The sequence below is a fragment of the Paramisgurnus dabryanus genome, chromosome 17, assembly GCF_030506205.2.
Source record: "Paramisgurnus dabryanus chromosome 17, PD_genome_1.1, whole genome shotgun sequence".
Lineage (NCBI taxonomy): Eukaryota > Metazoa > Chordata > Actinopteri > Cypriniformes > Cobitidae > Paramisgurnus > Paramisgurnus dabryanus.
In genome coordinates this window covers 18,864,240-18,891,948 of record NC_133353.1, presented here as the reverse complement: position 1 = coordinate 18,891,948, position 27,709 = coordinate 18,864,240, and the positions used below count along the sequence as shown (strand labels likewise).

Here is a 27,709-nt window from a genome sequence, read left to right as displayed (position 1 = left end):
TTTTACTTTTGGGTTGGAGTATAATCATATATTGTCCCGAGAATTTTGCCACGGCAAGCACCACTTCACATTTTCTTCAGGAAATGTACCTATCTAGTTATTATTATTATTCTTCTTTTTCTGGACACTTTTTCGGCGCGTAACTCGTCCCGCACGCTTTGTCGTAGACCCATAAATTAGGACTCAAATCGACCGGCTTATTGAGGAGAAGTCTGCTATGACTTTTATAAGCGATCGGGTGCAGGATTTCCGAAAGGGGGGCGAAAAACCACCCAAAAAATCCCATTGACTTAACATTGCGCCCAACTTTGACGAGTCATAGCTCCGCTCGAGGATTTTGTAGAAACATGTGGGTTATAACATTTGAAGAGGGTGGTAGGCTCTGTAAGAACATGGATCACAATGGGGTGTAAGTTGTACCCCTGGGGTGTAAGAGGTGCCCAAAAGTGCCCCAATGAAAAGTCAATGGGGCAAAATCCCATAGACTTACCATTGCAAAAATTTTGACGGGTCATAGGTCCGAGCCAGGATTTCATAGAAACATGTGGGTTACTACATTTGAAGAGGGTGCTAGACTCTGTCAGGACGTCCCCCACAATGTGGTGTAAGGTTACCATAGCAACCATTTTGGGCACCCTAGCAACCTATACCATAGACTGCCATTATAAAATGCCCGGATGGATATCTTTGCACCACAGTGTCATAGAGACATGGGGGTGGGCTCATTTTACTCAGGCATCCAATCAGTCTCTCAGGATCCTTACAGACTTAATAAGCCACGCCCCTAGCAACCACTTTTGAGCACCCTAGCAACATAAAATACAAACAGTTATATCTCGGCATCAGAACATCGTAGAGACACGGGGGTTGGACCGTTTTACTTGTGACTAGGCGTGTAACAATTGGGCACATCATTGGCCACTCCCAAGCCACGCCCCTAGCAACCAAATTTGAGCACCCTAGCAACCGAATAAACAAAGCCTTATATCTCCGCATCAGAACATCGTAGAGACACGGGGTTTGGACCGTTTTACTTGTGACTCGGAGTGTAATCACTGGGGACATCATTGGCCACTCCTAAGCCACGCCCCTAGCAACCAAATACAGTACCCTAGCAACAGAGTAAACAAAGCCTTATATCTCCGCATCAGAACATCGTAGAGACACGGGGGTTGGACCGTTTTACTTGTGACTCGGAGAGTAATCACTGGGCACATAATTGGCCACTCCCAAGCCACGCCCCTAGCAACCAAATACAGTACCCTAGCAACAGAGTAAACAAAGCCTTATATCTCCGCATCAGAACATCGTAGAGACACGGGGTTTGGACCGTTTTACTTGTGACTCGGAGTGTAATCACTGGGCACATCATTGGCCACTCCCAAGCCACGCCCATAGCAACCAAATACAGTACCCTAGCAACAGAGTAAACAAAGCCTTATATCTCCGCATCAGAACATCATAGAGACACGGGGGTTGGACCGTTTTACTTGTGACTCGGAGTGTAATCACTGGGCACATAATTGGCCACTCCCAAGCCACGCCCCTAGCAACCAAATACAGTACCCTAGCAACAGAGTAAACAAAGCCTTATATCTCCGCATCAGAACATCGTAGAGACACGGGGGTTGGACCGTTTTACTTGTGACTCGGAGTGTAATCACTGGGCACATCATTGGCCACTCCCAAGCCACGCCCCTAGCAACCAAATACAGTACCCTAGCAACAGAGTAAACAAAGCCTTATATCTCCACATCAGAACATCGTAGAGACATGGGGGTTGGACCGTTTGACTCATGACTCGGAGGGTAATCACTAGTGGATGCAATTTTTTTCCCTAGCAACCAAATACAGTACCCTAGCAACAGAATAAACAAAGCCTTATATCTCCGCATCAGAACATCGTAGAGACACGGGGGTTGGACCGTTTGACTCGTGACTCGGAGGGTAATCACTAGTGGATGCCATTTTTTTCCCTAGCAACCAAATACAGTTCCCTAGCAACAGAGTAAACAAAGCCTTATATCTCTGCATCAGAACATCGTAGAGACACGGGGTTTGGACCGTTTGAGTCGTGACTCGGAGGGTAATCACTAGTGGATGCCATTTTTTTCCCTAGCAACCAAATACAGTACCCTAGCAACAGAGTAAACAAAGCCTTATATCTCCGCATCAGAACATCGTAGAGACACGGGGGTTGGATCGTTTGACTCGTGACTCGGAGGGTAATCACTAGTGTATGCCAATTTTCTCCCTAGCAACCAAATACAGTACCCTAGCAACCGAATAAACAAAGCCTTATATCTTCGCATCAGAATATCGTAGAGACATGTGGGTTGAATTGTTTTACTTTTGGCTTGGAGTATAATCATATATTGTCCCCCGAAATTTGCCACGGCAAGCACCACTTCACATTTTCTTCAGGAAATGTACCTATCTAGTTATTATTATTATATTTTATTCTTACATCTGCACGTTTTTTCGGCACCTAACTCGTCCCGCACGCTTTGCCCTAGACCCATGAAAGAGGTCTCAAATCGACCGGCTTATTGAGGAGAGGGGTGCTATGACTTTTATAAGTGATCGGGTGCAGGATTTCCGAAAGGGGGGCGAAAAACCACCCGAAAAATCCCATTGACTTAACATTGCGCCCAAATTTGACGAGTCATAGCTCTGCTTGAGGATTTTGTAGAAACATGTGGGTTACAACTTTTGGAGAGGGTGGTAGGCTCTGTAAGAACATACATCACATTGGGGTGTAAGTTGTACCCCTGGGGTGTAAGAGGCACCCAAAAGTGCCCTAATGAAAAGTCAATGGGGGAAAATCCCATAGACTTAACATTGCAAAAACTTTGACGGGTAATAGGTACGAGCGAGGATTTCGTAGAAACATGTGGGTTACTAAATTTGAAGAGGGTGCTAGACTCTGTCAGGACGTACCCCACAATGGGGTGTAAGGTTACCCTAGCAACCATTTTGGGCACCCTAGCAACCTATCCCATAGACTGCCATTATAAAATTCCCTGATGGATATCTTTGAACCACAGTGTCATAGAGACATGGGGGTGGGCTCATTTTACTCAGGCATCCAATCAGTATCTTTGGATCCTTAAAAACTTACTAAGCCACGCCCCTAGCAACCACTTTTGAGCACCCTAGCAACATAACATTCAAACAGTTATATCTCGACATGAGAACATCGTAGAGACACGGGGGTTGGACCGTTTTACTTGTGACTCGGAGTGTAATCACTGGGCACATCATTGGCCACTCCCAGGCCACGCCCCTAGCAACCAAATACAGTACCCTAGCAACAGAGTAAACAAAGCCTTATATCTCCGCATCAGAACATCGTAGAGACACGGGGGTTGGACCGTTTTACTTGTGACTCGGAGTGTAATCACTGGGCACATCATTGGCCACTCCCAAGCCACGCCCCTAGCAACCAAATACAGTACCCTAGCAACAGAGTAAACAAAGCCTTATATCTCCACATCAGAACATCGTAGAGACATGGGGGTTGGACCGTTTGACTCATGACTCGGAGGGTAATCACTAGTGGATGCCATTTTTTTCCCTAGCAACCAAATACAGTACCCTAGCAACAGAGTAAACAAAGCCTTATATCTCCGCATCAGAACATCGTAGAGACATGGGGTTTGGACCGTTTGACTCGTGACTCGGAGGGTAATCACTAGTGAATGCCATTTTTTTCCTTAGCAACCAAATACAGTACCCTAGCAACAGAGTAAACAAAGCCTTATATCTCCGCATCAGAACATCATAGAGACACGGGGGTTGGACCGTTTTACTTGTGACTCGGAGTGTAATCACTGGGCACATAATTGGCCACTCCCAAGCCACGCCCCTAGCAACCAAATACAGTACCCTAGCAACAGAGTAAACAAAGCCTTATATCTCCGCATCAGAACATCGTAGAGACACGGGGGTTGGACCGTTTTACTTGTGACTCGGAGTGTAATCACTGGGCACATCATTGGCCACTCCCAAGCCACGCCCCTAGCAACCAAATACAGTACCCTAGCAACAGAGTAAACAAAGCCTTATATCTCCACATCAGAACATCGTAGAGACATGGGGGTTGGACCGTTTGACTCATGACTCGGAGGGTAATCACTAGTGGATGCAATTTTTTTCCCTAGCAACCAAATACAGTACCCTAGCAACAGAATAAACAAAGCCTTATATCTCCGCATCAGAACATCGTAGAGACACGGGGGTTGGACCGTTTGACTCGTGACTCGGAGGGTAATCACTAGTGGATGCCATTTTTTTCCCTAGCAACCAAATACAGTTCCCTAGCAACAGAGTAAACAAAGCCTTATATCTCTGCATCAGAACATCGTAGAGACACGGGGTTTGGACCGTTTGAGTCGTGACTCGGAGGGTAATCACTAGTGGATGCCATTTTTTTCCCTAGCAACCAAATACAGTACCCTAGCAACAGAGTAAACAAAGCCTTATATCTCCGCATCAGAACATCATAGAGACACGGGGGTTGGATCGTTTGACTCGTGACTCGGAGGGTAATCACTAGTGTATGCCAATTTTCTCCCTAGCAACCAAATACAGTACCCTAGCAACCGAATAAACAAAGCCTTATATCTTCGCATCAGAATATCGTAGAGACATGTGGGTTGAATTGTTTTACTTTTGGCTTGGAGTATAATCATATATTGTCCCCCGAAATTTGCCACGGCAAGCACCACTTCACATTTTCTTCAGGAAATGTACCTATCTAGTTATTATTATTATATTTTATTCTTACATCTGCACGTTTTTTCGGCACCTAACTCGTCCCGCACGCTTTGCCCTAGACCCATGAAAGAGGTCTCAAATCGACCGGCTTATTGAGGAGAGGGGTGCTATGACTTTTATAAGTGATCGGGTGCAGGATTTCCGAAAGGGGGGCGAAAAACCACCCGAAAAATCCCATTGACTTAACATTGCGCCCAAATTTGACGAGTCATAGCTCTGCTTGAGGATTTTGTAGAAACATGTGGGTTACAACTTTTGGAGAGGGTGGTAGGCTCTGTAAGAACATACATCACATTGGGGTGTAAGTTGTACCCCTGGGGTGTAAGAGGCACCCAAAAGTGCCCTAATGAAAAGTCAATGGGGGAAAATCCCATAGACTTAACATTGCAAAAACTTTGACGGGTAATAGGTACGAGCGAGGATTTCGTAGAAACATGTGGGTTACTAAATTTGAAGAGGGTGCTAGACTCTGTCAGGACGTACCCCACAATGGGGTGTAAGGTTACCCTAGCAACCATTTTGGGCACCCTAGCAACCTATCCCATAGACTGCCATTATAAAATTCCCTGATGGATATCTTTGCACCACAGTGTCATAGAGACATGGGGGTGGGCTCATTTTACTCAGGCATCCAATCAGTATCTTTGGATCCTTAAAAACTTACTAAGCCACGCCCCTAGCAACCACTTTTGAGCACCCTAGCAACATAACATTCAAACAGTTATATCTCGACATGAGAACATCGTAGAGACACGGGGGTTGGACCGTTTTACTTGTGACTCGGAGTGTAATCACTGGGCACATCATTGGCCACTCCCAGGCCACGCCCCTAGCAACCAAATACAGTACCCTAGCAACAGAGTAAACAAAGCCTTATATCTCCGCATCAGAACATCGTAGAGACACGGGGGTTGGACCGTTTTACTTGTGACTCGGAGTGTAATCACTGGGCACATCATTGGCCACTCCCAAGCCACGCCCCTAGCAACCAAATACAGTACCCTAGCAACAGAGTAAACAAAGCCTTATATCTCCACATCAGAACATCGTAGAGACATGGGGGTTGGACCGTTTGACTCATGACTCGGAGGGTAATCACTAGTGGATGCCATTTTTTTCCCTAGCAACCAAATACAGTACCCTAGCAACAGAGTAAACAAAGCCTTATATCTCCGCATCAGAACATCGTAGAGACATGGGGTTTGGACCGTTTGACTCGTGACTCGGAGGGTAATCACTAGTGAATGCCATTTTTTTCCTTAGCAACCAAATACAGTACCCTAGCAACAGAGTAAACAAAGCCTTATATCTCCGCATCAGAACATCGTAGAGACACGGGGGTTGGACCGTTTGACTCATGACTCGGAGGGTAATCACTAGTGGATGCAATTTTTTTTCCCTAGCAACCAAATACAGTACCCTAGCAACAGAGTAAACAAAGCCTTATATCTCCGCTTCAGAACATCGTAGAGACACGGGGGTTGGACCGTTTGACTCGTGACTCGGAGGGTAATCACTAGTGGATGCCATTTTTTTCCCTAGCAACCAAATACAGTACCCTAGAAACAGAGTAAACAAAGCCTTATATCTCCGCATCAGAACATCGTAGAGACACGTGGTTTGGACCGTTTGACTCGTGACTCGGAGGGTAATCACTAGTGGATGCCATTTTTTTCCCTAGCAACCAAATACAGTACCCTAGCAACAGAGTAAACAAAGCCTTATATCTCCGCATCAGAACATCGTAGAGACACGGGGGTTGGACCGTTTGACTCATGACTCAGAGGGTAATCACTAGTGGATGCCATTTTTTCCCTAGCAACCAAATACAGTACCCTAGCAACTGAGTAAACAAAGCTGTATATCTCCGCATCAGAACATCGTAGAGACACAGGGTTTGGACCGCTTGACTCGTGACTCGGAGGGTAATCACTAGTGAATGCCATTTTTTTCCTTAGCAACCAAATACAGTACCCTAGCAACAGAGTAAACAAAGCCTTATATCTCCGCATCAGAACATCGTAGAGACACGGGGGTTGGACCGTTTGACTCATGACTCGGAGGGTAATCACTAGTGGATGCAATTTTTTTTCCCTAGCAACCAAATACAGTACCCTAGCAACAGAGTAAACAAAGCCTTATATCTCCGCTTCAGAACATCATAGAGACACGGGGGTTGGACCGCTTGACTCGTGACTCGGAGGGTAATCACTAGTGGATGCCATTTTTTTCCCTAGCAACCAAATACAGTACCCTAGCAACAGAGTAAACAAAGCCTTATATCTCCGCATCAGAACATCGTAGAGACACGTGGTTTGGACCGTTTGACTCGTGACTCGGAGGGTAATCACTAGTGGATGCCATTTTTTTCCCTAGCAACCAAATACAGTACCCTAGCAACAGAGTAAACAAAGCCTTATATCTCCGCATCAGAACATCGTAGAGACACGGGGGTTGGACCGTTTGACTCATGACTCAGAGGGTAATCACTAGTGGATGCCATTTTTTTCCCTAGCAACCAAATACAGTACCCTAGCAACAGAGTAAACAAAGCTGTATATCTCCGCATCAGAACATCGTAGAGACACAGGGTTTGGACCGTTTGACTCGTGACTCGGAGTGTAATCACTAGTGGATGCCAATATTCTCCCTAGCAACCAAATACATTACCCTAGCAACAGAGTAAACAAAGCCTTATATCTCGGCATCAGAACATCGTAAAGACAAGGGGGTTGGACCGTTAGACTCGTGACTCGGAGTGTAATCAGTAGTGGATGCCAATTTTCTCCCTAGCAACCAAATACATTACCCTAGCAACAGAGTAAACAAAGCCTTATATCTCGGCATCAGAACATCGTAAAGACAAGGGGGTTGGACCGTTAGACTCGTGACTCGGAGTGTAATCACTAGTGGATGCCAATTTTCTCCCTAGCAACCAAATACATTACCCTAGCAACAGAGTAAACAAAGCCTTATATCTCGGCATCAGAAAATCGTAGAGACACGGGGGTTGGACCGGTAGACTCGTGACTCGGAGGGTAATCACTAGTGGATGCCATTTTTTCCCTAGCAACCAAATACAGTACCTTAGCAACAGAGTATATTACAGAATGCTTAGGTTTTTATTTAGTAATCCTTTTAACATAAAACTTGAGAGTCTGTTGCATGCAACAGCAATGCGATGAAACACACCGTGACAAACAGTAGTGTGTGTTAAAACCTTGTAAATTGAGTCACAACCATCTACAACTTGGTAATGTTTGAAATAGTTTGGTCACATTTAAAACCGGTACCATTAGATTGAAAGCATCTATATGATGGTGAAGGTTGTTTTGCAAATACTTAGATTTAACATTTCGGCATCGATCCTTAGTGTCAGTTCAGGCAGAACAACTTTTGTCATACACATTTGTTTAAAGATTAAAATAAACAGCTTGTGTCTAAAATACGCCAACAAACCTTTACATACAGGTTTTTATGTTATTAAACATTCAGACTTGTGATGTGATTAGATCTGTGTGTAAGAAACATTACAGCTTACTGTTTTAAAAAATCAGGACCCATATAAAATTATGTTAAAGTTCAAAACTTTTGCGTTGTTTCTCTGCATTCATATAATTTCCAAACAATCAAAAGTAATTGTCACACCAACACATGATCATGGGAGGCACTTAAAAGTAAAATGCTTCATCATTTTGTAAATGTTAAAACGGTGTCATGTTCTGAAGTTTTCTATAAAAATCTAGACCGAAACCGCACAAACATGTTTAAAACGAAGTAAAACAGTTTGCACATTCTAAAAATTTTGGTGCGGTTGATGTGAACGAAATAAAATTGATGACTTTAAGGCGTTGAATCCATAGGTTTTGAATGTAAATGGATGTTTTGTGAAGGCATAGCATGCACACAACCAACACTTAAAACATTGTGGTGCAATCTGTGGATAGACCCTGGTCATGAATATCTTAACATTCGTTACTTTGGAAATATTCTTGATATATCAGAGAATGGTTTGGAACAGCCATCCACAATAATTAAACAATGCGTAATCATCTTAAGAAGATATTTGTGGGGTTTTTATTAATGTTTTCAAACATTATATCACAAATAACAAGCAATACCTTCAGATAATAAAAAATCAGTAAAAACAATAATAATAATATTGAGTATAAGAAACACCAACAAGGTATCAAAAAACATGTATAAACCGGATTATATAAACGTTGAAAATTTTCCCGTTGTATCTGGTATTAAGAACACTCAACGGTATAAGTTTAAAACGTCAGAAAACAGATTTGTCACTTACAAAGTCGGTTTTTTTAACAGAGTGATAATTTCGGTAATTAACTCAAACAGTTTTCTTCGCTCTGTATCCTGGTTTGAAAAACCGTCGACTACAAACTGCTTAAACTGTACATAATCGTACCAGACATAATGCAAAAAGTCTTTGAGCTCTTCTAGAGTCACTTCATTTCCTGTGCTGCCCGTGACCTGTTCATCAGCCGCAATTCGTTTCTATAGGCCTGTTGATTACCAGGCAATGGCTCCGGGTCCTGTTCGGAATCCACGGTTCTTTGGACATCGAGGTTCTGGGTCAAAACAGATGGGGACAATTCTGTATCCTCAGAATCAACCTCTTCTCGATTTAGTTGTACCACAGCGATGGTCTGTTCGGAATCCACGGTTCTTTGAACATCGAGGTTCTGGGTCAAAACATATGGGGACAATTCTGTATCCTCAGAATTGTTGTCTTCTTGATTTATGTGTATCACCCCTAACTCTGGGGTCTGTTCGGAAGCCACAGGTGTTTCTTGAACATTCATGGACACTGATGGTGATTGCGACGGTGTAGGTAGTTCAAAATCGCAAGCGTCCCATGCGTTAATCAGATCCTCATCCCAATCTACAAAGCTCTCTACTATGTCATGTGTGCTCGACCCTGCAATCAGATAAACTCTGTTATTAAAAATAACAAAATAAAAACTTTTTGTTTAAAACATCTCTAATGCTGTATAAACACATTGACCAGATGTTCTAGCGTCAGACTCCAAAGGTGCAACATTATCGATCGCGATGACACTGGCATTCAAAACTGTAAACAGATGAATGTGTTATTAGAAATCCCTTTAAAATAAAACAAACTGTTTAAAGACCATTTCTAGATACATACCGGGGGACGCACTCTGAGCCGTTCGTTGTCTCTTTGCATCAGCATTTCGTAAAGTTGGATGCTGTCCCCTTGGTAGGTGATCCGCAGCCTGATTGGATCTCTGCCTTTTGCATGACCCATGGCCACCCCGTATTGTGTGGGGTATATTATCCACCAGCACTGTAAGCCCATACAGGTTGATTGAACTTAAAACATTTATGGAAACTTAATGCCCTAAAAAAGTTGATTTTGCCTGGTTGAAATAACAATTAATTTTAAGTTTAATGTACTTAATGTTTTAATTTCTTCCAATATTCCTGCACTCTTAACCCAGTTTAGATGACATTACTAGAAATGTGTGAGGAAACCTGTTGCATATAACTTTAGTTTTTATCACTTTGTATTACTTTTGATGTTATAAATGGTATTATAACAAAAATTAATGACTGATTTTAAGTCAATCATTGAATAAACATGATTCTCCACAGAAACACACAAAAATGTGTTTTAACATACATTGTAAGTACAGTGAAGAGAAATACAATAAAATGTTTTGAACAGGGTTCATGTACGGAAACACTGATCACCTGAACGGTGACTTCACAAAATTATAATTTACAACAAAACAACATCAATAATATAAGAGCTTGAACCTATATGACATTTTATTAACAAATATTTGAATAGAGAAAGTTCTTATCAGTTTTTAATTTGTGAAAAAGCAGAAAATAATCAAAATATTCAAGCGCAAATGATTATGGGTATTCCTCACAACATGAACTAATAAGTTTAAGTTCATTTTACTTGAATGTTTTAGTTTAATAGATTTTGTAAGGTTAACAGTTAAATCAACAAATCAATTTAAGCTTTGGCTTCAAAACAGAAAATATTAATGATTTTTCCTTGATTGTTTGAGTAAAGACAATTTCTGGGTTAACAGTGAGGATAGACAAATCCGCTGCAATTCCAGAGACCAATTGTTTAGCTTATAAATAATAAACTTTATTGTAACTCGTCAGTAAAAACACCTTTACGTACAGAGCGGTTTGCGTATCCCAGATCTACCATCGTTGTGTCGAGTAGTCGGAGCACAGATCCCTGTGAAAGATAGACCTTTGGATCGTAAGCACCGTGGCATCATTTATACGCACGTGCACACACACACACACACACACACACACACACACACACACACACACACACACGCACAAACGCCTTACCGTTCTCGTTAGTTCTGAGAAACCCTGATGTATTGGGTATGCTATCCAGGAGGTTAGACAAATTCGCTACAATGACGACAGAATTTTTTTTTTAATTATTATTGAAAACAGACCAAAATGTTGGTACAAAAAAAAAAGTAAAACACAAATACGCACCGAGTGTGTGGAGACCTGCAACTCCCCACACCACATCACGATCAGATGATCTAATGTTGTTATGCACTGTGAAAATAGTTGGTAACCAACACGTGCACACACACACACACACACACACACACACACACACACACACACGCACACTCTCAGATAATCAACTTACAGTTTTCATCATTAACCGATGGGGTCCCCAATCCTGAAGGAATTAGAGTGTTATAGATTTAATTATTTATTTATTTATGTAAGTAGATCATTTAAAATTATATGTAGAAAACGTTAAAACATACCTGACGACATATTTACATCATAAATTTCAGCTGCAACATTAGCGTAGTCGGGGTCGTTCAGGGCTCCTATAACAATAACCCCTGATATGTTATCCGATCCGTTTTTTTTGTAACACACAACATATTTGAAAAAACAATACAAACTTTTAAACACACTCACCAGTAAGGTATGATTCCATTTCTTTTCTAGACTTTTTAACGTAGCCTTTCTCGCTGCAAGTTCCAATTACAAGTTTTCAGGGGTGTTAAAATACATTCTGAGTGGGGCCTTACTTTATACGAAGCTGTTAAAGACGAGAGATCTGTTTTGTGTCAACTGATAACAGTTTGTATGCATAATTGATTCTTGATTGTCTGTAAAGGAACTTATGATGTTACAAACAAACCTTAAAAGACCGCATAAAATACGCATGGTTGATTATATTGTTTTAGAGACGCATATAAAAAAACATGTGGGTACTTAACCTCAATGCATGTCTCTGCTGTGTTCTAACTAGTTTCAATGTAATGAAACCAAACTTCCATTGTATCAGTGAGACGACTATCATGAATTATTTGTACCATTAGGGTCCAGACAGATAAACACATTGTTTTCACCACAACATATATAATCATATATATAAACATAAATACACATACACGCGTTCGATTTTAGTATTCATATTGTATACAAACCACAAGATAGGGTGGAATGTTTTAAGCTTTAAAAAAGTTTGTTTTTAAAAACCCCGCAGATATAAGTACGCATCAGATCACACTGGTGCACACATTCACATGTTTAATCAGAGCCTTGGTTGAAGAAGTCCCTAAATCTAAAATATACCTTTTACTTTGTCAGTGTGCCCCTATTACATTTTTACCACTACAGTTTTAAAAAGACACTAGTTTACAACCCGCCACCTGCTGTGAACAGCCATCATCATCATCATCATCATCATCATCATCATCATCACACACACTGTCATAAGATCAGCATCAGAAGCTTTGTGTCTGACCAGAAAAATATAGCTTATAGTTAAATAGATAATAGCAGATTTAAGTTTAACCAGTTACAACTAAAATATTTTATTCTTGTGTGACTTTAAAAAAGGCTCTTGACAAAACAATCGTATATATCATACTATATTTGTCATACACGCAGTCAATTCACCTAAAATCTAAAATAATACCTTATTTTTGTCAGAGCAGACAATATAAGACTCGTTGTATAATAAATACATTTTCACACATGGTTTTAAGAATCATTTAATTAAAAATAAACCCCTAAGATGGGCTGAACACGTCTTAAAAACATTTAAAAGTTTATTAACGTCAGATATAAGTTCTCTGTCACCATCGGTGCATGTCTTAATCAGAGACTTGGTTAAACCTGCACTGAACCTGCATTAACGACGACAGTGGGGCTTCCGGCCTTAGTCAAACGGGTTAACACGTGTGGTCGGGTTGCAATGTTTTTGGCGTTTTCTCCTGGTCCTGTAAATGGTATACAATATAGACCCGTTTGCCACTGAACCTGCATTAACGACGACAGTGGGGCTTTAGGCCTTAGTCAAACGGGTCGTCAGGTTTCATTTTCTCTTAAAGATCGGAAGGTGACCCTTATTTACCATATATACCCTCGCATTGGGCCCCCAATTTGCTAAATCCTCAACTGTGGATAACATAATTATGCCGCAATATTTAGTCTGTCTGGAACTAAGCTGAGTTAAACCACATCACTGTGTGACACTTCAATACATATGAACGGCCGCTACGCTAATACGATTTTGTTTTTCTCTTCCTGTCTCGTCCTCGACCCGAGGACGAGACAAACAGACCCAGTCCCGGTAGATGTGAAAGTCGGCACACCTCTGATCTACTGGCTGTCCTTCAACGTTATGCCCAGCTGATACCTGACAAACGATCACCGGCAGAACCGCTTAATCTCCGCTAAATCTCCATTTCCGTTCTCCCAAGGGTTTTTCCCTCCTAGGACTTATTTTTCCTCGGATAAAAGCCCGGGGTTTTTTTTCTCCTAGGGGGTTTTTCACCCCGGGGAGGCAGCCTTTTTGGGCTTTACCTGGCTTCCTCTTCTATACGTTGCTTTAGTAATACGTGCAATTATAATATTGAGTCATAGCCGCAGCAAATTTAACTGCTCATGCTATCATGTATTTTGTTGTGCTATCTGTCCTTTTCTGTGCTTTTCACTGCTTCTATTTATGTAAAGCTGCTTTGAAACAATTGACTTTTGTGAAAAGCGCTATATAAATAAAATTGACTTGAATTGAATTGAATTAAAGAATCCCCTAAGTCTAAAATAAACCCCTATTTTGCCATAGTGGACAGAATTACATTTATTAAGATTATTTTAAAACGGCATATATGAACACTCACACGGCTCTTTGTCAGGCACCGCCGGATCTTTAATATGCGTGAAACTATAGAGCAGGTCATGAAAAGATTCACGGAACTCCTGAACCGTTTAAAAATTTTATTTAGTTTAGACTGTCGTCTAAAGATTGTAGTAATGGCTTAGGTCATTGCTTAAACTATACCCGTATACGGAATATTTGATTAAATAACTTGTGATGTTACAAACAAAAGTTTTAATCATAGCCTTGTTCATGATTTGTCTAAATCTAAAATAAACATTTTACTTTTTTGTCACCGTAATGGTGAATTATTTTACCAACATTGAGTTTTAGAAATCTTTACTCGTTTACAACACACACCCCTGTGAGACAGGCAGTGTTGAGACACACACGGGTCGAGCAAAGGAGGGGGGATAGGTGAGAGAGACGCCGGCGGCAAATGTCAAAACACGAGCTGTTACACACGATCTGTCAGAACACGACGTGTCATTAAACATGACAGCATACGCTTGACATAAAACACACACAGGAAAAAACAACCCACTAAATGACATGTCGTAAACGATCACACACGCGCTGTCTAAAGTAGACAGCTTGTACACCGTTTGATTGATTGTCCCGCCCCCTGTCAAACACGAGCTGTCAGAACACGACCTGTCAGGGGGTGGGGGAGGGGGTCATAAAAGTTTGACGAATGTTGGCCCGCTACAACTACTCCTCACCTTTCGGCAAAATTCGCGGTTTTGAAGCCAAAAAAGGTGACCCACGTGAATCATGTAGATTCGATGAGAAAACATTTTGGGGGAGGAGGGGGGGTATGCGCGCGTTGTTTGAAGACGCGCCCTTCGCCGTAATCCAAACATGTATCCCAGACATTAGATTTGTTTAAAGGACAAGTTCGGTATTTTAGACTTAAAGCCCTGTTTTCAGATTGTTTATGGTGAAATAGAATGGTTTTGACTGAAATTTCGACATTTTCGGCTGCCCTGAGAATTTTCGCGTGTTTGTGTTCCAGCTCAGACCTCTACAATGGGTTTAATGGTGCACTGGAACAATCCTTCCTAAAATGCATTAAACTTTCGTTTACAAAGACGTGAAACTCACCGAGTGGTCAGGGGTGTTCACTAGTATGCTCACACAAAAATCGCTCCAAAAGACGCATTCCAACAGGTTTTATCGTAGTTTTTACCAACTCCATTGACTTGTATTAGTTGTGCTGTGAGGTACGGTATTACTCCGCGCCGGGAACTTTGTTTCTATTCTTGCAATTGGCAAAGGCGGATTAGCGCCACCACCTGGGCTGGAGTGTCTATTATTCAAGCTCTAAGCGGAAGAATGTACGGGTGTGAGGCGTTTGGAAAAATAGGTCCACAAGTTAACAACGAATGCTAAAACATCGCCCTTCTCACCTTTTACACCCCTGACCCGTTTTCATGCCTGAATGTGCATTTTATCATCAAATGTCAAAGTGTGGAAATTTCATTAAAATAAATATTTACTCTCACGCGTACAAGTTAATTGAAGTCTGATAGGTAAAAGGAAATTACTATTTATGTTTTTAAATTTAAAGGCGTTCTAAGTGAATCTGCGAGACGTTAGTTTTTGTTGACGTTTGAATTGTTTTCAAACAGACAGAGCGTAGCTAACTCCTCCCCCTCCCTTTCGTGCTTTCATGAACGCGCCCAACCCCCACCCCTAAATCCTTTTTGTCGTTTATTGGCTGGAACCCTTTGTTTTGTTTTATGGTGCTAGGGTTGGCCACTATGTTGATATTGCCGTTTGTGAAGCCTGGGCTGTCTACAGAGATCGCGTTTTTTTACAGTTTGATCAGCGGACAGGCAGCAAGCGGATAGTGAGGAGATGTTTGCTGTATGTAACAAAAAATGTTTTATGGTCTAAAACGCGTCAATTCGCTTAGAGCGCCTTTAAATGATTAATTTTTTATATGTCTGCTTTTTATATAGCGGTGGAGAATGCTTGTGCTGCTGGAGAACAGTCCACATATATCAGATGCGTGCACAAAAGGAGCAGAAAACACATATCTATTTTATTTTAATGATACCTCTAATTTATGCTGTGATTTTGGCAAAGTGTTACAGTATATAATTGCTGTAAAAATATATAAATGCTGTGGTGACTCCCGTGTGTAATGTTGCGTCCTTTCAATGCTTGAGGATTACGGCAATGGCTTGCGTTTATTGGCTGGGCGCATTTAGCTTACGAACTAACAATTGGATGCCAGTCTCATTAATATGAGGATCAGCATTCAGGAGGTGATTTGCATTAACTATTTTTTAGGGGTGTAACGATATTACGAACCGAACGATCGCGATACACCACCCACGATACGAATCGCGAACCTGCCGTGTCGCGGTACTCTCACGCCTCCTGCTGCCCACTGTTGAGGTTATGTCACTTATCTCTTACTAACTAAACTATTTATTAAAAAAAATATTTGCATATATTTGATTAAATTGTATTAGTAACGACTAATAAGAGCTTTTTAAATGCTGTTCTAAATAGTATATTCCAAAGTTACTGTTTTCCAAGTGCATGTCATGTCATGTCATGTCACGTGACTTGGGAGTGAGCGCAGGTCACAGGATGGCTGCTCCGCCTGAGATTGCAGATCCCCTGGACACATTTAAGTCTCTGTGTGGGAACATTTTGGGTTTCCAGTGGAGTACAGGAATGGAATTCGTGTCGTAGACAAATCACACACAATCTGTCGTAACTGTGTGCGTGTGCTTGCGTTCGCGTGTGTGTGTGCTTGCGTGTCAGATCGGGTTAACCGAAGTGAAATAGAAGAGCGCGAGATCATTCTCCAGAACAAAAGTAAAAATGTAACAAGACGTCGTCTGTCTGAGGTAAAAACACGGGGTTTACACGTTTGTTGCTATTTTAATCGCAACAGAGATTTGATTTGTTTATTTTTGCCTGTTCAGCACAAGTTCGTGTGTTTAATCGCCTCCGCTGTCACTGTGAGAAAAAAAAAACATTAATTCATCTGTTTCATGATGTTAAACATGTAAAGTGATGCATGGTGTCTGTTTATCTGTTCTCTTCTTCACAAATAATTAAACACATTTTATCTTGAATGCCTTTTTTGTAAGTCCATGATTAAAAATGAACATGTAAACAAAAACAATTTTTATAATTAAAGCATGAAATGACGAATAATAAGTGATGGCAGAATTTTTAAAAGTGAAAGTCTAACGCAACCTCTGGTGTGTGTGTGTGCGCCTGCGTGCGTGTGTGTGATGATTACCTTGATTAGTTAATTACTGATAATAAACCCACATTATTCTCAGATTTACAGATTCATAGTACATTTATTTCATGCATTAGTTGACTTCAACAGTAACATTTTCAGCATTTTAGCTAAGGGATGATATTCATCACCTGATAAACAGCTAATTACAGTCCTGCATTACTAAAGTTAAAGTTTAATTGATTTTAAGTTTGTTTGCCAAAGTTAATAAAGAAAATGTCAAGTTATTTTTGTTGTTGTTATTAAGTTAAGTTAATCTATTGCTCCTTAGCATTGCTGGTAAAATGACAGGAACCCTACATCCACAACAAACCGAACCGAATCGGACCGAACCGTGGCGCCAAAACTGTAAACCGATCCGAACCGTGCAATTGGTGTATCGTTACACCCCTACTATTTTTGGTTAAAAATGGGCTTGTATAGGGTGGGATGTGAGGCAAATTCACATATACGCACTTTTTTGGGTGATCTGTGATTTATAAAAGGAATATTGATTGCTGGTGTGCGTACGCATGGTTTTATAAATCTGAATATTTTTTTGCGTACGCTATTTTTGGCTTTTATGCGTACGTAGACTTTTAGTAAATGAGGCCCCTGGACACCACTTCTTAAAAGTTTGTCTTTGTTGCTTTAGGATCACGTAAATAGAAACATCCACAATTTTAATTAATCATATGATCACAGTGTTTCCCACAGGATTTTGTGAGTCTGTGGCGGTGATGACGTCACACTCCGATTAGCATATATGTGATGCCATTGCGTCGTGTTTTACTCTTTGATCTGTCACATTATATTGCATTTTAACACAACTTACTACTAACCAAAATGAATACCTCCATGAACTCTATCCTAAACTTTGTTCATATTATTTAATAAGAAACAACTCCATGTAACTTCAAATACTCCATCCCGAACTATATTTAAAACTGCCATGCTCTGTTGTTCTTTCCTTTTGTAGGTTCTTTTTTATTCTATTACATGCAAAGCTGTTTTGGTATGATGCACAATTGTTAAAAGCATTATATAAATACAACTGAATTGAAATTAAACTAAAATATAAACTTTTTTTTCTACACACTTTACCATACATTTTGAATGTTTAATTAAGGTTTAGGTTCTTTAAAACACCATGTTATAATACAGCTCTTATTAGTTTTTATAGCCAAATTTTTATAGGCTTTTTTGTGCTTTGCCATTTTTCAGTTCGGTTCGGAGTATCATTACACCCCTAATGATTATAATGGATAATAAATAGTTACTAGTAATTATTATTCAAAGGTTATATTAATATTACGAATTACATTTTTTTTTTCAAATGTTGCGCTGAAAAAAATTGGTGCGTGCTCAAGTGCACTTCGACGTACAAGTAAATCTTCAGACAGACTGATCGTTGTCGAGTATATTTGTTGTGTGATAGGCTATATGACTTGTCCATATGTAGTAAAATGTCCAGACCTTATCATTATTAACAGAAATTTTGTTACAATTTAATCTGATATCATTTTATTGCCCATCCTTATTCTGGAAGAGAAAACTGCAAGTAACTTTATTGGATCGTTAAACTGACAGGCTCTGAAAAAGTATCTATTATTTTTTTAAATGGTATTAATTTGTCTGTATAGTTCCAAACATCACAGCACACTTTTTTTTTGCAGGTCAGAGAGCTTACAGTACCTGGTGGTCATAGGCAGGACCTTAAGGATGCCCTGCCTTTTTCAGCATTCCTTACTGACTCCTTCGGACGAAGACATAATTACCTTCGTATTTCCCTGACTGAGAAGTGTAATTTTCGCTGTAAGTCTCTCATCATAATAACATATTCTTTATAGAAACAAGTTAATTCCCCGGTTCCTGTAAATTGACACTGTGTGTGTACCATATGTGGCTATCAATGAAACTGTAAATTGAAAAAAAAATATTGTGTAATTCATGTTGTTGTTAAATAAAGCAATAAGCTATAAGACGCCATACACTTTTAAAGTATTTTATCACTACTAAGGATGTGTTCACAGGTTACAAATGTTCAGTAAATACATTTTAAAATAAAAATAGCTGCAAGTAGCGATGGCGGGCCCTTGCACATTTTTTATTGCTATACAGTGCCTCCGAGAAAACGATGCACGGTGGGCAAGTGCATCAAGTGTGTAAATATCAGTGGGCTATGTATTGTTGTTACTGACCCATTTGGGGACTGTAGGTCAAAGAAACCCCACATTTTAGACAAACAGGGGCGCTAGTGGATTATTTAGAGGATTATTTAAAAGAACATTGCATGGAACTGTCAAAAAAATCCACCTTTGTGACTGACTAACTCAGGGGCGGATCTACCGGGGTGGCAAGGGGTGGCAGTTGCCACCCTAAAAAAAGCATTGCCACCCAATATGCCACCCCAGTGCTGGTATCCCAATATATATAATATATACCCGATTAGGCTCTTTTAGCCAGAAAGGCAATGTTTGGGAGTGGGAGACACATATCTGATGATGATTGGTTGGTGTGTCTTAGAGGGGGTGGGACAACCAAATAGCTGATGATGATTGGCTTAATTTCCATTGTTAGCCAACCAGAGGCAGCAGAGTTCATAACCAGTCATAGACAAGCACGCACAGTCAATCTGAGCAGAAAGTCTCAACAGTGTAAAAAAAAAGTCTGTGCAGTCTTGCCAACTTGGTGACTTTGTCGCTAGATTAAGAAACTTTTAAACCCTTTAGCGACTAGGACAAATCTAGCGATCTTTTCTGGCGTGGTTGGAGACTTTTGAAAACTGCCGTGAAAGCATGCATCGCCCCATCCAAGGCACTCACATGCAGCCCATACACATGCAGTGCAACTTATGCCCATGAAAAAAGAGTCTCTTCACATCTGTAGCAAGTAATTCTGATCTAATGAAGCACCTCACATCGTCACAAGCTGCCAAAAAATGTTTGGTTTCTCTTTAGTGTCTTTAAAGGACAAGTTCGGTATTTTAGACTTAAAGCCCTGTTTTCAGATTGTTTATGGTCAAATAGAATGGTTTTGACTGAAATTTCGACATTTTCGGCTGCCCTGAGAATTTTCGCGTGTTTGTGTTTCAGCTCAGACCTCTACAATGGGTTTAATGGTGCACTGGAACAATCCTTCCTAAAATGCATTAAACTTTCGTTTACAAAGACGTGAAACTCACCGAGTGGTCAGGGGTGTTCACTGATATGCTCACACAAAAATCGCTGCAAAAGATGCTTTCCAACAGCTGTTTTAGCATTCGTTGTTAACTTGTGGACCTATTTCCCCAAACGCCTCACACCCGTACATTCTTCCGCTTAGAGCTTGAATAATAAACACTCCAGCCCAGGTGGTGGCGCTAATCCGCCTTTGCCAATTGCAAGAATAGAAACAAAGTTCCCGGCGCGGAGTAATACCGTACCTCACAGGACGTCTAATACAGTCCATGGAGTTGGTAAAAACTACGATAAAACCTGTTCGAATGCGTCTTTTGGGGCGATTTTTGTGTGAGCATACCAGTGAACACCCCTGACCACTCGGTGAGTTTCACGTCTTTGTAAACGAAAGTTTAATGCATTTTAGGAAGGATTGTTCCAGTGCACCATTAAACCCATTGTAGAGGTCTGAGCTGAAACACAAACACGCGAAAATTCTCAGGGCAGCCGAAAATGTCGAAATTTCAGTCAAAACCATTCTATTTGACCATAAACAATCTGAAAACAGGGCTTTAAGTCTAAAATACCGAACTTGTCCTTTAAGTGATTAAGTTGAGCATCACATCAGCAAACCAGAGTACTGAATACGGTCATATTTTACAGATAAATGTTGCATCAGGATAAAAAGACAAAAATTAAACTATTGTTTGTTTAATATTACCTGAGGTAGTTGCTTGTTAGTTATAACAACTGAACTGCAGTAGGCTTGTTGCGATAGTCGGTGAAACGGTGATTACCGGTGCTTCAGCCTCTCACCGGTTAGATCACTTGCCCACCGCGACACCGTCTTTCACCGGCGTTTTGATATTTTCTTGTAATTAAATAATTTAAAAACACTTAAAACTGAATGTGTCTGCTGGCTGGATCCAGCGGAGCTGAACGCGCGTCATCACAGAGCAGCGGCTGCGGGTGTCAGATTTCATTTATTCCTGTCAGACTGCGGCGAGCAGACGATGGCAGAAGACGCGTGCTTACTCGTTTTTGTTATAAGATACATATATGATGTTTAATATAGGCGAGATCGTTTTGTTGTTGTGTTTTTCATTAAGAAGAATAATAAACCCATCATTCAAGCAGCGCTTTATGGAGGAATAGCCGGTTGCTCTGCTTGGGACTGGCGGGTTTCTGTCAGAAGTACCAGCGCACATTGACTCAAGCACTTAAACCAGCTGTTGCACTCACATTTGCACGCAAATTCATACGCGATTTAACGCAGCGTACGCAAGCGCTGGATTTAAACAACAGTTGCATCTAATTCAAAAGTGAAAGTAAAATGCGCACTTCTGTGCATTTATAAGCCCCTCCCACCCGGTGAAACCGGTATAACCGGGTTTGTCACACACTGATTAACCGGTGGGAAAATTCTGTCACTGCAACAACCCTAAACTGCAGGTTTGTGTAAGCAGTAAATATCTTTTAAGCAGTTCTTTCTAGAGTTAGCCCATCATGTCTTGTTAGCTAGTGTGCAGCAATCAAAATATTCCATAAGTTCGTATGAAATTGCTTATGATATAGTCTAATGTTTTTGTTTGTCTTCATTAAGGAGACAAAACTATTCAGTGTTGTGTATGTTTAGAAAGCTTGAAAGACAACTTAATGCTGCATTTTCCAGTATACTATGAAAAGAAAGGCTGATATCTATTTTTTTACCCAAAAATAATAGAAAAATCAAATATTATGGGAGTGGAAGGTACAAATAAAACAGAAAAATATGTTGTGGAAGGCAGAGGAGTAGATGAAGTCATGAAAGAAAGAAACAAACACAGAAATGGATGGCAAAGAGCTAAAAAGAAGTGAAAAGACAGAATCCATCATAAAGTGAGTGAAAGGATTAAAGAAGAGGGTTATGAGAGAAAGAGATGTGTGCCTTTCATATGTTTTACATTAATATAAACTACACTGTAAAAAATAATATGCCCCATCTACTCAATAAAATTGTGGCAACAGATTACAAGCAATATCATTAATTACATTCAACAAATCAAAATTGATTTAGATTTACTCTATAAACTCCTTAATATTAACATATTCAAAAAGACAAACTGCAATTTGCGATTAAAAAAATTATTAAAATTTAAACAAAAATATTGCGTATACTAGACAAAGATCTAGCACTATACAAAAAAAAATATTATGCCATATCTACTCAATAAAAGTGTGGCAACAGATTACAAGCAATATCATTAATTAAATTCAACAAATAAAAATTGAGTTAGAACCACTCCATAAACTCCTTAATAGTAACCCATTCAAAAAGGTTAACTGCAATTTGCAATTAGAAATTAATTTAAATTTAAACAAAATATTGGGTATACAGGACAAAGACCTAGCACTATACAATAAATACTATTCAATTATACTATTTTAATTTAACATCATGATTTAAAATGTATCCATTAATATTACTATTAGTAAATAATGAGTATTATATCTGATTTCAGAATGACAGACAAAGATTAATCAATTCTTATTTTATTGCAGTCAAAAGAACATGAAAGCTTCTCATTTTTAATGGTGTATTTGTAACAGTGTAAACTTCAAAAAGTATTTTACAGTATTTAAAGAAAACCGTCCACATTTCCCGACGAAAGGTTCCATGTTTGCGTTCTGTTACATTGATTCACACCCAGAAAATCAGACAGTAGTTTAGACTTACTGTACTATAATCAGTTTATAAACTTAAAGAGTAACTAAACCCTAAACCAACTTTTTTTAGTTAATGATCTATAAGAATGATGCTTTATTAGTGCTGTTCATTGATTTTAGTAAGTTTTTTGACATTTGGATATAAAGTGTTTCAATACTACAATATATGGTGTAAAAACGTCTGAGTGCTGCCCTCTTCAGGTTGAACGGTGGCTATTGCAGTTGAATTTTCCTTTTGGATGTTGGGTCCAAAAAATAACTCATGACGTAAGCAGGTTCAAGCTCACCACGCCCTTGTAACGATCTCACCACACACTTGGTATGAGCTTAGTTCGTCCCCTCTATCTCCGTAGGGATCTGCCCACTTTTCTCGCATTTTTCAAATATTGCCAGTGGGTGGATTCAGGCTCTGAACAGGGGTTTAGTTACACTTTAAAGATTCCAGCTCCAAGAAAAGTTTCTGAAACACCTGAAAAGATGCCAGGGATACTGGAGATACAATGCATAGATCCAATCCAAGGAGGATAAAGCATGCCCTGGGAACATCTTTAAGGCCTCGATAACAATTCCAGCATCCCTTGGGCTGCCACTCCTAGAAGATCCAGTCTTTACAAGTACAGCCATCACAAGCTGCCCAAGTCCCGCCTCTTCTTAATTATCCTGCAACATTAAACAGCAATTATGTCTTAAAACCTTTATAAATTCATACAGCTTGAATATTGAAATAATCCACACATTAAACTTGTATATTAAAATGTTTTAAAGAAAACTGGAAGATATGTGCAATGGAGTTTGTGGCTAATTATGTATGTTTGAAATGTGCAGTAATATCGAAAACTGTTAATATAATCTCATTGGAAAATACAAATAACACGATAGGATACAGTCACATATTTATTTGTTAACCAAGTTACATATGTATATACAAACACATACACTATATACACAATATAATATGTACAATATATTTATTTAATAATATTCCTCACCTTTTGTTGTGAATAAAGTTCTCCCTCAGCAATGTTTCACGTTGCCTGCAGGAAACTGCAGTACAGGCCTTCATGAACACACAATTTAGATAATAGGTCGCGAAATTAATAATAATAATAATAATAATAATAAATGTTCAATTTACATTATGTAGAAAGCTTAAACATTTTAAAAAGATAACTTATACATTTAATATCTTCCTCACCTTTTGTGGAATTAAATGAATAATGTTATATTTCCCCGTTTCGGTGGGCAGCAGAAAACTCCAGTAAAAGGGGCCTTTGTCAAACAATTCAGTCAGCAATGGTTCATGTTTCCGCGGGAAAATTCAACAGAGGGCGTCACAATTGAGCACACAATTAATTTACAGCGGAGAATAGTTTTACATTACCAATTTATTTGAATACTTTGTGGATATAATTAACACAAAAGTAAAGTCACGCAGTAAAGTCACATTTATCTTTAAACACGAACCGAGCGAGCAGAATTTGTTAGATACATACATATATGAAAGTTCGTGATAGGAGAACCCACCCATTCAGAGGAACAGTATGATTGGTCAGTTTTTCTGTCATTCAAAATGAGTTACAGCTGGACCACCAATCGCAGGCCGTTTCTGAATCCGAAGGGTGTAGACAGCGGAGGTCACATGCAGACTGCATACGCCATTATGCCTGGTTTGTTTAAGTTAACTAAGTATTACATTCGCAAGTCATGCGCATATTACAACAATTTACGATGAACTAAGAATAAAAGTCAACTTGTTAATATTCTGAAATAAGACAGTCTTGATGACGAATGCATCCTAGATATGCAACCTCCTGAAGTTACGTCCAAACCCAGTTCATATTAATCCTTATTGTAATTAATATTTACAAATTACAAACAAATTATACAAAGAAACACTAGACTTTTAAGACCAAAGATTGCCCGTTAAATTTACCCGAAATGAATTTTATCCACAGTTGAAACACTACATTGACGTCACAGCCACCGGTGATTTTCAGCAAGACTGGCCGAGGTGAGGCGCCGTTGTCCGGTATATATGAGCGCTGAGCCCCCGCTGATTATCTGGAGCTCCCATCGCCAAGGAAATGTTTAAATAGGCGATATCTTTATGAACCTACTGCAGATTCTTGTTTAAAAAACATACATTCTCGATTGAAATGCTTTCAAAACTTTTAATTTTGGCACAATAACAGAAATATTTCCTAAATCCGTCTGCTCAGCACACACAACCTGTATCAACCTGAAATGGTTTTTAATTTAAAACAGCTCATTTGTATTACGTTGGATTTATTCAGTATTCGCTACATTCGCAGATACACAATAAGAATAGCTAGATCCTTTACAAAAACAAAAGTTGTTTTTATTCCAGTCATTTTTAAAGAATTTTAACACAAAAAAAATTACCAAACTACATGTAATTAATTTTATTAAATAAAGTTTACATATTCAATTTCATCAAATCTACAAGCCTGCAGAATGACTTTTTACAGTGTAGGCAAACCTATTTTATTTATATAACAGTCTTCACTGTAAAAAATGATTTGTTGACCCAACTTGACTTGGTCAAGTCATCTTATTGCATTGACTCAGTTAAGTTTAGCCAACATTAGGAGTTAAGTTAACTCAACTTATATGTATTTGTTGAAATAACTTGCAGTAAATTGGGCCAACGTACCATATCAATTAATAAGCAATTAGATTTTTTTGTTAAGTAAACTTAAAAACATATTGGTTTAACTTAATTTTTCATGTTTTCACAACCATTAACAAAGTCTAATTGACATAAAATAGTGAGTTTTCCCTCAACATCACAACTTAACTTTTTGAGTTTATTAGACTTCATTGTTTTCTTTGACAAGAAGTTCTAGATATCTGCCTGAAACCAGATTTTTTTTAAATGAAATCAACACAACTGCAAAATTGAAACTCTCAGCATTTATTTTTCCTTGCAAAGATATGAAAACATTACACGAAAAACACTCACATATATTCAGCTCACATAAGCACATGCAAACTTCTTTATGCACAGACGCATTCTTAGAGAATAGTATCAGATATTTTCATTGCAGGAACAACTGTACATGAAGAATTCACTATAAGCTGTGTTTAACAACTTCAAATAAAAGTCTTCAATTCCCAATCAAATGTCAGACATGACAAGGAAAGAGAAGCAGGACAAGGTAACAAGAACACAGTTTAAAAAAAATTCTATAATACCAATGTTAAAATATAAACCTCACAAAAACACGTGCAAACTTCTCTATGCACTAGGGCTGCACAATAAATCGCATGTGATTGTCACGCGCATCTTGTAAGTAATGCCGGTTCCTTGATTAGTAGTAAATCGCCATCCGCTGCTTTCAGATGGAGCGGCATTTACTACACAGAGCCGTTCACTGACATTTGGGGCAATTTCGCATTTATTATCGCGGACGTATCGCCTGCGATATGGCCCAGATTGTCAGTGAACTACGGCTCTGTGTAGTAAATGCCGCTCCATCTGAAAGCAGCTGATGGCGATTTACTACTAATCCAGGAACCGACGAGATGTGCATGGTATTGCATGCGATTTATCGTGCAGCCCTACTATGCACAGAACCATTTAAGAGCCAAAATAGTACAAATAACTCCTTGTCATTATCAGATATTTTCCTAACAGCTTATAGTGAATTATTCATGTACAGTTGTTCCTGTGTTTAACAACTTCAAATAAAACAGTGTCTTTAATTCCCAATCAAATGACAAACATGACAAGGAAAGAGGAAGCAGAACAAGGTAACAAGTGAACAGTCTGTTTAAATTTTTTTTAAGAATACCAATGTTACACTTAAAGCGATACACCATCGTTTTGTCATATTAAACTATGTTATTACTTTAACTAAGAAGAGTCAATGTATACCTCTATCATCTTAGTGCGTGCACTTAAGAACTGTGGCGTGTGGTGACACTTTGATAGCACTTAGCTTAGCCCAGTTCATTCAATGGTAGGCCTACCAAACAGAGATAAAGTTAGAAATGACCAAACACATTGTTTTCCCTATTTAATACGAGTATTTATACGATTAAATATGGTGGCACAAAATAAAACATGGTGCTTTTAAAAGTGGGTTAAAAAGGGTAACTATATTGTATGGTGGAATAGCACTTTTGGGAGTACTTCGACTCGCCTGAAAAATCTGCTCCCCTTCTCCCTCTCATAATGATTATAGTTACCCTTTTAAACCCACTTTTAAAAGCGCCACATTTTATTTTGTTCCACCATATTTGATCGTATATCTACTCGTATTACATAGGGAAAACGTTGATGTGTTTGATCATTTCTAACTTTATCTCTGTTTGGTACCATTGAATGAACTGGGCTAAGCTAAGTGCTATCAAAGTGTCACCACACGCCACAGTTCCTTAGTGCACGCACTAAGATGATAGAGGTATGTATTGACTCTTATTAGTTAAAAGGACAGTTCACTTTGAAATTAAATTTTGATATGTTTTAGCTTACCTCAGGGGCATCCAAGATGTAGGTGTCTTGGTTTCCGCCGTACTTTTACTTTTGATATTTTTAGGTCAAACCGTTGTTGTCTGTCAGTCATATAATGCAGGTCTATGGTCACTTACTAAATGTTACTTCAAAGAGCATGCACAGAGAAGTCC

The 27,709-nt window shown here is 39.3% G+C and overlaps 1 protein-coding gene and 1 long non-coding RNA gene across 18 annotated transcripts in view; one reads left to right on the top strand and one right to left on the bottom strand.

Moving 5' to 3' along the window:
• Positions 1-27,709, top strand: part of mocs1 (molybdenum cofactor synthesis 1) — a 269,565-nt gene that overhangs the window by 39,337 nt on the left and 202,519 nt on the right. For all 17 annotated transcript variants that reach the window (XR_012335344.1, XR_010544482.2, XR_012335342.1 and 14 more), the window contains exon 2: positions 18,872-19,010. Coding sequence is in view for 11 of the 17 variants with exons in the window: in XM_073812498.1 (XP_073668599.1) it covers positions 18,872-19,010 (139 nt within the window). In the remaining 6 variants the exon portion in view is untranslated. The remainder of the gene's footprint in view (positions 1-18,871; positions 19,011-27,709) is intronic.
• On the bottom strand, positions 7,637-16,606 carry LOC141280971 (uncharacterized). The gene is made up of 4 exons (XR_012335350.1): positions 11,305-16,606; positions 11,149-11,214; positions 10,967-11,026; positions 7,637-10,108 (listed from the first exon to the last, which is right to left on the bottom strand). It is a non-coding gene; the product is annotated as an uncharacterized lncRNA (long non-coding RNA).